The sequence below is a fragment of the Typopeltis vanoorti genome, chromosome 22, assembly GCF_054136105.1.
Source record: "Typopeltis vanoorti isolate ZY-2024b chromosome 22, IOZ_Tvanoo_1.0, whole genome shotgun sequence".
Classification (NCBI taxonomy): Eukaryota; Metazoa; Arthropoda; class Arachnida; order Uropygi; family Thelyphonidae; genus Typopeltis; species Typopeltis vanoorti.
This window is the reverse complement of record NC_143570.1, coordinates 95,560,963-95,573,688: the sequence shown is the minus strand read 5'-3', so window position 1 is coordinate 95,573,688 and position 12,726 is coordinate 95,560,963. Positions and strand designations below refer to the sequence as shown.

Sequence of the window (12,726 nt, the reverse complement as noted above, 5' to 3'; positions counted from 1 at the left end):
GTTACAAATTTCCTAAGGAACAAATTTCCATCAGAAACATGGCTACAAGAACCGAGAGACACTTTCTTCTTATAGCCATGTTTCTGATGGAAGGGTTTGATTTTACAATTGTGGAAGCGTTTGGCTAAAGTGAGGGATGAAGGCCCTTGAGACTGTAGAGGTAGGTAGTTATTAGGTTATAAGCCAACTCATAATCTGATGCAGGTGCTCATGAAAGATAAGTCACTCCTTATTTCTGTCTATTCAAGAATTCTGTATTCCAAGAACTAACCTATAATTAAAAATGTTTGAATAGCTACCAAAATTTCTATTGTATATCCTTGTAGTATGCTCATTTTAAAGTGAGTAATTGTATGGGAATATACTTAATTAAAATCATTATGGCTTTTTGCTCATCATAGCTATGATCTTGTTATTTCGATACTCATTGCAGAGTTTCATTAGAATCTTCACTATAGTTTTTATTATAGTATACCTCAACATATTTTGAACTCTTTATTCTGTAATGAAGATCCAGAATTTTTACTTATTATATGTGAATTATTATTAAGTAATTTCTTAATTACTTAATAAGATTTCCCCTGTTTATCCTGTCAACAGCACCATATTTTTTGTCATCATCATCATCAAATTCCTGCCATGTACCCCCAAGGGGGTGTACAGGATATAATAGTACTACATGAAAAAATTATATCATTACTAACTTCCTATCTACAATTTTCCTCCAAATCAGTCTGTTACTTGTCAAGACTCCAATATTATCAGATCTTATATTTCTATCGTCTAAGGCACTTTGCACCTTATCAATCAACCTATATCTTGGTCTTCCTCTGGGTCCTTTTCCTGCCAACCTGGCAGAGAACACTTGTTTTGCTAATCTTTCCTTGCCCATTCTGTTTAGGTGACCATACCACCTGAGATTAGCTCTGCTAACGCATTCCTTGATGCAGAGTTCTTTCCTAATATCAAGTTCTTTCCTAATATCCTCATTTTTAATATGATATTGCCATTGATGCCATCTGTTCACGCCTCTAATCTTTCTCAGGACTCTCATACCTGCGGTCTCTAATCTTTGGTCAAGTGTTTTACTTCTGACCCAGCTCTCAGATCCATGAGTTAAAACTGGTTTGAACACTGTCTTGTATACAGCTAATTTAGTGTTCTGACTAATTTCTCTCTTATTCCATATGAATTTATTCAACTGACTTCTCACCATACTAGCTTTGCTGATTCTGTTGTCTATTTCCATATTTAATTTACCATCTTCAGTAAAAATTGTGCCTAAGTAGCTGAAATGTTTTACTTGTTCCACAGGTTCTCCATTTACAACACAGTTGACATTTTCAATGATTCTGCCTATTTTCATTGTCTTTGTCTTTTTATTGCTGACCTTCATGCCATATCTATTACAACAGTTATTCAATTTAGTCAGAGAATCTTGCAGACTTGTAGCGGATTTATTTAGAAGTATAACATCATCCGCATAAAGCAAAGAGCTGACATTAACATCTCCAATTTTGATATCATGTTTAATACCACTTTCCTTCATAATGTGATCCATATAGATAATGAATAACAGAGGGGATAATGTACATCCTTGTCTCACACCAGATTTAACATTAAGCCATCTTCCTGTACTTCCTTCAATTCTAACTGCTGACTTACAAATCAAATAAAGACTAAGTTTTGCTTGATATAATGCTCCTTCGACACCATATAACTGCAGCGTATTGAATAGCTTCTCTCTTGGTACCTTATCATATGCCTTTTCCAAATCGACAAAATTTAAATACAGATCTTTGTTATATTCCCATGCTTTCTCGACTATTTGTCGTAAAGTGAAGATCTGATCCTGACAGCCTCTATTTGGCCTGAATCCAGCTTGTTCTTCACCAAGCTTTTCTTCCACAATTCTTCTCAACCGTTTCTTAAGTATACTAGCATATATCTTAGCAGGAAAGGAACACTCAGTAGGGAAATACCTCTGTAATTCTCACATTCAGTTTTATTTCCCTTTTTATATATGGGTACTATGAGAGCTCTACTACACTCATCGGGAATTCGTCCCTCTGTCCAGGCTTTCTGAACTATGCAGTGCAGCCACTGTAAGACTTTTATACCACCATACTTCAGCATTTCTGGTCGAATATCATCTACTCCTGCTGCCTTTCCACATTTCAAGCCTTTGATGCTTTTTCTACTTCAAGTATGGATATGTATTCCTGACTGCATGCCTGGTCAGTGTTTTTTACCACTGTGCTGTCATCACTGCTTGCTTCATTTAGCAGTTTTTCAAAGTAATTACTCCATAGTTCAAGGATATCTTTTATTCCAGTTTTCATGTCACCTTTATCATCTCTAACTCCTTTTACATCACTCTTTCCTCCATTCTTAAGCTTCTTCAACAACCTCCAGAATATTTTGCCACCTTCTTGATATTTATTTTCTATATTCTTGCCAAAGTCCTCTCATGACTTTTGTTTAGCTAGTTTTACACAGTGTTTAGCATTCTTGCATTTGTCTCTATATTCTCTAAGAGCACAAGCTGACTTATTTGACAGGAACTTTTGATATGCTTTCTTCTTTTCCTTCACTGCCTCTTTAACTTCCTGTGTCCACCATGGAGTTCTGATTTTTCTACCCATGGAGACAACCTCACCACATGCCTCTCTGGCAGAATCAATCAATGTTTTCTTCCGAGTTTGCCACTGAATCTCCAAGGTTTGGTTCCTGTTCTCAAACTCTTTCATATTTTTCTTCAATAATATTTGTGTATTTTAGTCTACAGTTCACATCTGAGAGCTGCTCAACTCTTATTCGCTTTAAAACTTTCTTACATGTTATTCTTTTCAATATGAAATTCAATTTTATCCTGCTCACTTCCAATTTCAAATCCTCTGTACACTCTGGTGTCCTGCACCAGGGAGAAAACATCACTATCAACAATAACATAGTCAATGAGACTTTTCTTATTCCTAGCCTCTTCTCTCCATGTGAATTTGTGCACATTTTTATGTTGGAACATGGTGTTAGTAATAACCAGTCCATTTTCTGAGCAGAAATCCAACAGGTATTTGCCATTATTATTAGCTTTGCTCTTTTCTCCAAATTTTCCCAAAATACTTTTGTATGTCTCACAATCATTTCCTACTCTGCTATTTAGATCCCCGACAAGGATCAACTTTTCATTTTTCATTGTGTCAGTTGCGTTTTCTAAAGCATCAAAAAATTCCTCCACTTCTACCTTAGTAGAACCTTCTATGGGACCATAGTCACAAATAAGTCTCATTGTCCAGTTCCCCCATTCTCATATTTGCCCACATTACTCTACTTGAGACTGCCTGCCATTCAAGAAGATTAGCCTCGTATTTTGTGTTGAATACTATGGCTACTCCTTCTTTTCCTTGATTGTTATTGCCTGAATATAACATTTTGTATTTATTGCTCAGAAAGATCTCACCAGTTTTGGTCTTTTTTGTTTCAGTCACCCCTATTATGTCGATCTGGTACTTATCTAATTCCTCAGCTAGCTCCATTTCTTTGCCATTCAGGCTTCTTACGTTGATAGTACCGATCTTTAACTCTGGTGATGTTGAGTTGGGTTTTGTTTTCAGATTTGTTCCAGTAGCTAACTTTTTGCTGTTCGCTCTGGTTCCCTGGCGAAAACAACGGGGGCCTTGTTTAACCGGGCGACGCCCCAGCCAGCATGAAATTTTGTCATGTTGTACCATCATTTTTTTTATTTTGGTTTAACCAATAAGAATACAATTTGGTCGGTTAAATCCCAAATTGCCAGCCCATCCTCGTTCGTTCAGTATCCAAGTAGATACCCAACAGGGTGCACCACGAGAAGGTGAGGATTGGACATTAGGTCAGAATCCCTGGTCGGGTCTCCGCATTCCTTTAAAGGCTATGTGGAGGTCTCCTCTCAGTTATACAGCTTTGACCCTTAAGCACCCCCATATTTTTTGTGTATGAGGGTATTCAGTTACTTTTTTGTACATGTAATACTGTCACTTGCACCATCAGTAAATTGCTCCCTTTGTTCTGAGTGGAAACTTCAGATTTGGATATTACACATACATTTCATCTTCTGAATTTAGCCATTAACAATTTAACTTATTAAGAGATTGAGTCTTCAGATATCCTTTATAACCAAAAGAAAAATCTTTAAGTTACAAAAAAGAAATGTATCTATGCAACATAAAAAAATCAATATAACTTAACTATGCAATTGCCAACATATTCTTTATGTCACAACTTCAAACAGCTTGTAATACACCCTGTGTTCACAGTTCTTTACAGTTACATAAGCCAGCAGTTATTCTTTATGAAACATCTGAATCTTTGGTTTTTTCTTGCTTCCTACAGAACTTTTATTCTATTGGATTCACATAGAAAGAAAAACAACACTGAAAATATATAATAGCAACCTTACATTTCTATTATACAAGAATTAGTTTCAAGAGTATTGAGGTGAGGGGAACAATTTTTTCCCCTCACCTCAATACTCTTGAAAACGATGGAGAAGAACTGCAGACTTCTTCACTACCTGGAGACCCATTGATTAATTACTTATACCACTATGGATTCTACAGCTGATCTCTTAGCCAACATTACACACTTTTGGACAAAGCCATAGAAAGGTTTGTAGATAATCAAGCAGTTCTTGACTTTGCAATTGGTTCAATAGTTTCCATTCTGGCTTTTCACTGCAAGTCATTGTGGATAGTTTCCTTTGTTTGGATTTCTCTATTACTTCAGGGTTCTTTACTTTTATCCAGACTTCTCCTATATGCCAGTGACCTTTTATCACCAACCTCAGTATCTTATCCATAGTGAAAGTGGGTCATTCTACAAATCTTGCAGTGTTCAAATGATTCAGGCAACAAGAGCTTCCATAACCACGTCTTAAACAGTGATCTCCTTACTAAGAGATCACTGTTTAAGACACTGGTTATGGAAGTATTATTAGAGTTATTCTTCTCTGAACAGCTCCTAATAACATAAATTTTAATATGCCCAACCTTAGAATACTATTCTCACATTTAGAATGATGCACCAAAAATCTTAAGAATGCTTGATGCTATTCAGAAGAAGATAGTTTACTTAGACCCCTCTCACACAGATTCTCTTCAGTTGCTTTCTCACGGATCCTTTGTTTCTGTATTATATCTTTTCCATAGGTATTTTCTTAAATGTGCCACTAAACTGAACTAACTGCTACAATTCCTCTGCTTTCTTCAAAAATGTAAAAACATGAGCAGCTGCCATTAATACACGCACACATGCATGCAAGCAATTTGGCTTCAAACTTATGTCTTGTCTACACATTGCATTATTGTGTTATAGATTTTGACTTCCCATTATGTGGAATTGAAATATATATATATATATATATATAGGGTGCTTAAGGGTCAAAGCTGTATAACTGAGAGGAGACCTCCACGTAGCCTTTAAAGGAATGCGGAGAACCGACCAGGGCTTCTGACCTAATGTCCAATCCTCACCTTCTCGTGGTGCACTCTGTTGGGTATCTACTTTGATACTGAACGAACGAGGATGGGCTGACAATTTGGGATTTAGCCGACCAAATTGTATTCTTATTGGTTAAACCAAAATAAAAAAATGATGGTACAACATGACAAAATTTCATGCCGGCTGGGGCGTCGCCCGGTTAAACAAGGCCCCCGTTGTTTTCGCCAGGGAACCAGGGCGAACAGCGAAAAGTCAGCTACTGGAACAAATCTGAAAACAAACCCCAACTCAACATCACCAGAGTTAAAGATCGGTACTATCAACGTAAGAAGCCTGAATGGCAAAGAAATGGAGCTAGCTGAGGAATTAGATAAGTACCAGATCGACATAATAGGGGTGACTGAAACAAAAAAGACCAAAACTGGTGAGATCTTTCTGAGCAATAAATACAAAATGTTATATTCAGGCAATGACAATCAAGGAAAAGAAGGAATAGCCATAGTATTCAACACAAAATACGAGGCTAATCTTCTTGAATGGCAGTAAGTCTCAAGTAGAGTAATGTGGGCAAATATGAGAATGGGGAACTGGACAATGAGACTTATTTGTGCCTATGGTCCCACAGAAGGTTCTACTAAGGTAGAAGTGGAGGAATTTTTTGAGGCTTTAGAAAAAGCAACTGACACAATGAAAAAGGAAAAGTTGGTCCTTGTTGGGGATCTAAATAGTAGAGTAGGAAATGATTGTGAGACATACAAAAATATTTTGGGAAAATTTGGAGAAAAGAGCAAAGCTAATAATAATGGCAAATATCTGTTGGATTTCTGCTCAGGACATGGACTGGTTATTACTAACACCATGTTCCAACATAAAAATGTGCACAAATTCACATGGAGAGAAGAGGCTAGGAATAAGAAAAGTCTCATTGACTATGTTATTGTTGATAGTGATGTTTTCTCCCTGGTGCAGGACACCAGAGTGTACAGAGGATTTGAAATTGGAAGTGATCACTATTTAGTCTTGAGCAGGATAAAATTGAATTTCATATTGAAAAGAATAACATGTCAGAAAGTTTTAAAGCGAATAAAAGTTGAGCAGCTCTCAGATGTGAACTGTAGACTAAAATACAGAAATATTATTGAAAAGAAAATGAAAGAGTTTGAGAACAGGAATCAAACCTTGGAGATTCAGTGGCAAACTCTGAAGGAAACATTGATTGATTCTGCCAGAGAGGCATGTGGTGAGGTTGTGTGCAAGGATAAAAAAATCAGAACTCCCTGGTGGACACAGGAAGTTAAAGAGGCAGTGAAGGAAAAGAAGAAAGCATATCAAAAGTTCCTGGCAAATAAGTCAGATTTTACTCTTACAGAATACAGAGACAAATGTAAGAAAGCTAAACAGTGTGTAAAACTAGCTAAACAAAAGTCATGGGAGGACTTTGGCAAGAATATAGAAAATAAATATCAAGAAGGTGACAAAATATTCTGGAGGTTGAAGAAGCTTAGGAATGGAGGAAAGAGTGCTGTAAAAGGAATTAGAGATGATAAAGATGAATTGAAAACAGGAGATAAAGATATCCTTGAAGTATGGAGTGATTACTTTGAAAAACTGCTAAATGAAACAAGCAGTGATGACAGCACAGTGATAAAAAACACTGACCAGGCATGCAGTCAGGAATACATATCCATACTTGAAGTAGAAAAAGCCATCAAAGGCTTGAAATGTGGAAAGGCAGCAGGAGTAGATGATATTCGACCAGAAATGCTGAAGTATGGTGGTATAAGAGTCTTACAGTGGCTGCACTGCATAGTTCAGAAAGCCTGGACAGAGGGACGAATTCCCGATGATTGGAGTAGAGCTCTCATAGTACCCATATATAAAAAGGGAAATAAAACTGAATGTGAGAATTACAGAGGTATTTCCCTACTGAGTGTTCCTGGCAAGATCTATGCAAGTATACTTGAGAAACGGTTGAGAAGAATTGTGGAAGAAAAGCTTGGTGAAGAACAAGCTGGATTCAGGCCAAATAGAGGCTGTCAGGATCAGATCTTCACTTTACGACAAATAGTCGAGAAAGCATGGGAATATAACAAAGATCTGTATTTAAGTTTTGTCGATTTGGAAAAGGCATATGACAAGGTGCTAAGAGAGAAGCTATTCAATACGCTGCAGTTATATGGTGTCAATGGGGCATTATATCAAGCAATACTTAGTCTTTATTTGAGTTGTGAGTCAGCAGTTAGAATTGAAGAAGTACAGGAAGATGGTTTAATGTTAAATCTGGTGTGAGACAAGGATGTACATTATCCCCTCTGTTATTCATTATCTATATGGATCACATTATGAAGGAATGTGGTATTAAACCTGATATCAAAATTGGAGATGTTAATGTCAGCTCTTTGCTTTATGCGGATGATGTTATACTTCTAAATAAATCCGCTACAAGTCTGCAAGATTCTCTGACTAAATTGAATAGCTGTTGTAATAGATATGGTATGAAGGTCAGCAATAAAAAGACAAAGAAAATTAAAAATAGGCAGAATCATTGAAAATGTCAACTGTGTTGTGAATGGAGAACCTGTGGAACAAGTAAAACATTTCAGCTACTTAGGCACAATTTTTACTGAAGATGGTAAACTAAATATAGAAATAGACAACAGAATCAGCAAAGCTGGTATCGTTGGAAGTCAATTGAATAAATTCATATGGAATAAGAAAGAAATTAGTCGGAACACTAAATTAGCTGTATACAAGACTGTGTTCAAACCAATTTTAACTTATGGATCTGAGAGCTGGGTCAGAAGTAAAACACTTGACCAAAGACTAGAGACCGCAGATATGAGAGTTCTGAGAAAGATTAGAGGCGTGAACAGATGGCATCAATGGCAATATCATATTAAAAATGAGGATATTAGGAAAGAACTTGACATTGTCAGCATCCAGGAATTCGTTAGCAGAGCTAATCTCAGGTGGTATGGTCACTTAAATAGAATGGGAGAGGAAAGATTAGCGAAACAAGTGTTCTCTGCCAGGTTGGCAGGAAAACGACCCAGAGGAAGACCAAGATATAGGTGGATTGATACAGTACAAAGTACTTTAGACGATAGAAATATAAGACCTGATAATGTTGGAGTCTTGACAAGTAACAGACTGATTTGGAGGAAAATTGTAGATAGGAAGTTAGTAATGATGTAATTTTTTCATGTAGTTCTGTCATATCCTGTACACCCCTTGAGGGTACATGGCAGGAATTTGATGATGATGATGATGATATATATATATACATACTCATATAAAATGCTTACTGGGGCTTAATAGTGAGCATGCTTACTTTTCTGCTAGGATTTATTTTGTTATTACACTACGCAATTTTTTCTTTGAAATGCCAACCATGAAATTGTCTGTTAATGAGATATTTTCTTTTGATTAAGTAAATAAAAACATTACCAAAATATAATTGTTAAGTATAATTAATATGTTGTTTTAACTAGATTGGTTGTGGTGCAGGACTACCTGGAATTTTAGCATATAAACATGGGGCTGAAGTTCATTTTCAAGATTTTGTAAGTATTATTTCTTTTTATTATTCCTATTTTTACTTTGCAGTCAATGGCTATCAAAGTCATATTAGATAATTTTGTTATAATTCTGGTAAAGACTGAAGCAAGTTTTTTTTTTTTTTTTTTCAATGTCTCTGCAGCAAAATTTTGATGGCTTTTTTATGATAACCTCAGTAACTTATTCAAATCCTCATTAGTGCATTAGTAATTTTCATTAAAACACTGAATAAGTAGTACAAATAAAAAAATAATATAACAGATGCAGCGGGGCGCTTAAGGGTCAAAGCTGTATAACTGAGAGGAGACCTCCACATAGCCTTTAAAGAAATGCGGAGAACCGACCAGGGATTCTGACCTAATGTCCAATCCTCACCTTCTCGTGGTGCACCCTGTTGGGTATCTACTTGGATACTGAACGGACGAGGATGGGCTGGCAATTTGGGATTTAGCTGACCAAATTGTATTCTTATTGGTTAAACCAAAATATAGAATGATGGTACAACATGACAAAATTTCATGCCGGCTGGGGCGTAGCCCGGTTAAACAAGGCCCCCATTGTTTTCGTCAGGGAACCAGGGCGAACAGCGAAAAGTCAGCTACTGGAAGAAATCTGAAAATAAACCCCAACTCAACATCACCAGAGTTAAAGATCGGTACTATCAACGTAAGAAGCCTGAATGGCAAAGAAATGGAGCTAGCTGAGGAATTAGATAAGTATCAGATCGACATAATAGGGGTGACTGAAACAAAAAAGACTAAAACTGGTGAGATCTTTCTGAGCAATAAATACAAAATGTTATATTCAGGCAATGACAATCAAGGAAAAGAAGGAGTAGCCATAGTATTCAACACAAAATATGAGGCTAATCTTCTTGAATGGCAGGCAGTCTCAAGTAGAGTAATGTGGGTAAATATGAGAATGGGGAACTGGACAATGAGACTTATTTGTGCCTATGGTCCCACAGAAGGTTCTACTAAGGTAGAAGTGGAGGAATTTTTTGAGGCTTCAGAAAAAGCAACTGACACAATGAAAAATGAAAAGTTGGTCCTTGTTGGGGATCTAAATAGCAGAGTAGGAAATGATTGTGAGACATACAAAAATATTTTGGAAAAATTTGGAGAAAAGAGCAAAGCTAATAATAATGGCAAATACCTGTTGGATTTCTGCTCAGAAAATGGACTGGTTATTACTAACACCATGTTCCAACATAAAAATGTGCACAAATTCACATGGAGAGAAGAGGCTAGGAATAAGAAAAGTCTCATTGACTATGTTATTGTTGATAGTGATGTTTTCTCCCTGGTGCAGGACAGCAGAGTGTACAGAGGATTTGAAATTGGAAGTGATCACTATTTAGTCTCAAGCAGGATAAAATTGAATTTCATATTGAAAAGAATAACATGTAAGAAAGTTTTAAAGCGAATAAAAGTTGAGCAGCTCTCAGATGTGAACTGTAGACTAAAATACACAAATATTATTGAAGAAAAAAATGAAAGAGTTTGAGAACAGGAATCAAACCTTGGAGATTCAGTGGCAAACTCTGAAGAAAACATTGATTGATTCTGCCAGAGAGGCATGTAGTGAGGTTGTCTGTAAGGATAAAAAAATCAGAACTCCCTGGTGGACACAGGAAGTTAAAGAGGCAGTGAAGGAAAAGAAGAAAGCATACCAAAAGTTCCTGTCAAATAAGTCAGCTTGTGCTCTTAGAGAATATAGAGACAAATGCAAGAATGCTAAACACTGTGTAAAACTAGCTAAACAAAAGTCATGGGAGGACTTTGGCAAGAATATAGAAAATAAATATCAAGAAGGTGGCAAAATATTCTGGAGGTTGTTGAAGAAGCTTAAGAATGGAGGAAAGAGTGATGTAAAAGGAGTTAGAGATGATAAAGGTGACATGAAAACGGGAGAAAAAGATATCCTTGAAGTATGGAGTAATTACTTTGAAAAACTGCTAAATGAAACAAGCAGTGATGACAGCACAGTGGTAAAAACACTGACCAGGTATTCAGTCAGGAATACATATCCATACTTGAAGTAGAAAAAGCCATCAAAGGCTTGAAATGTGGAAAGGCAGCAGGAGTAGATGATATTCGACCAGAAATGCTGAAGTATGGTGGTATAAGAGTCTTACAGTGGCTGCACTGCATAGTTCAGAAAGCCTGGACAGAGGGACGAATTCCCGATGATTGGAGTAGAGCTCTCATAGTACCCATATATAAAAAAGGAAATAAAACTGCATGTGAGAATTACAGAGGTATTTCCCTACTAAGTGTTCCTTTCCTGCTAAGATATATGCTAGTATACTTAAGAAACGGTTGAGAAGAATTGTGGAAGAAAAGCTTGGTGAAGAACAAGCTGGATTCAGGCCAAATAGAGGCTGTCAGGATCAGATCTTCACTTTACGACAAATAGTCGAGAAAGCATGGGAATATAACAAAGATCTGTATTTAAGTTTTGTTGATCTGGAAAAGCCATATGAGAAGGTGCCAAGAGAGAAGCTATTCAATACACTGCAGTTATATGGTGTGAATGGGGCATTATATCAAGCAATACTTAGTCTTTATTTGAGTTGTATGTCAGCAGTTAGAATTGAAGGAAGTACAGGAAGATGGTTTAATGTTAAATCTGGTGTGAGACAAGGATGTACATTATCCCCTCTGTTATTTATTATCTATATGGATCACATTATGAAGGAAAGTAGTATTAAACATGATATCAAAATTGGAGATGTTAATGTCAGCTCTTTGCTTTATGCGGATGATGTTATACTTCTAAATAAATCTGCTACAAGCCTGCAAGATTCTCTGACTAAATTGGATAGCTGTTGTAATAGATATGGTATGAAGGTCAGCAATAAAAAGACAAAGACAATGAAAATAGGCAGAATCATTGAAAATGTCAACTGCATTGTGAATGGAGAACCTGTGGAACAAGTAAAACATTTCAGCTATTTAGGCACGATTTTTACTGAAGATGGTAAATTAAATATAGAAATAGACAACAGAATCAACAAAGCTGGTATGCTGGGAAGTCAATTGAATAAATTCATATGGAATAAGAGAGAAATTAGTCGGAACACTAAATTAGCTGTATACAAGACAGTGTTCAAACCACTTTTAACTTATGGATCTGAGAGCTGGGTCAGAACTAAAACACTTGACCAAAGACTAGAGACCACAGATATAAGAGTCCTGAGAAAGATTAAGGCGTGAACAGATGGCATCAATGGCAATATCATATTAAAAACGAGGATATTAGGAAAGAACTTGACATTGTCAGCATCCAGGAATTCGTTAGCAGAGCTAATCTCAGGTGGTATGGTCACTTAAACAGAATGGGCGAGGAAAGATTAGCAAAACAAGTGTTCTCTGCCAGATTGGCAGCAAAACGACCCAGAGGAAGACCAAGATATAGGTGTGTTGATACAGTACAAAGTACTTTAGACAATAGAAATATAAGACCTGATAATGTTGGAGTCTTGACAAGTAACAGACTGATTTGGAGGAAAATTGTAGATAGGAAATTAATAATGATGTAATTTTTTTCATGTAGTACTATCATATCCTGTACACCCCTTGAGGGTACATGGCAGGAATTTGATGATGATGATGAACAGATGCAGCAAGTATTTAGAACAATGCAAGTGATGTAATATGAGGCACATCCAGAAAGTAAGGTCCATTC

At 36.5% G+C, this 12,726-nt stretch overlaps 1 protein-coding gene across 1 annotated transcript in view; it reads left to right on the top strand.

Moving 5' to 3' along the window:
* Positions 1 to 12,726, top strand: part of LOC150094575 (histidine protein methyltransferase 1 homolog) — a 165,194-nt gene that overhangs the window by 86,231 nt on the left and 66,237 nt on the right. Inside the window, exon 4 of the mRNA XM_090412128.1 lies at positions 8,970 to 9,041. Within this exon, the coding sequence (XP_090268254.1) occupies positions 8,970 to 9,041 (72 nt within the window). The remainder of the gene's footprint in view (positions 1 to 8,969; positions 9,042 to 12,726) is intronic.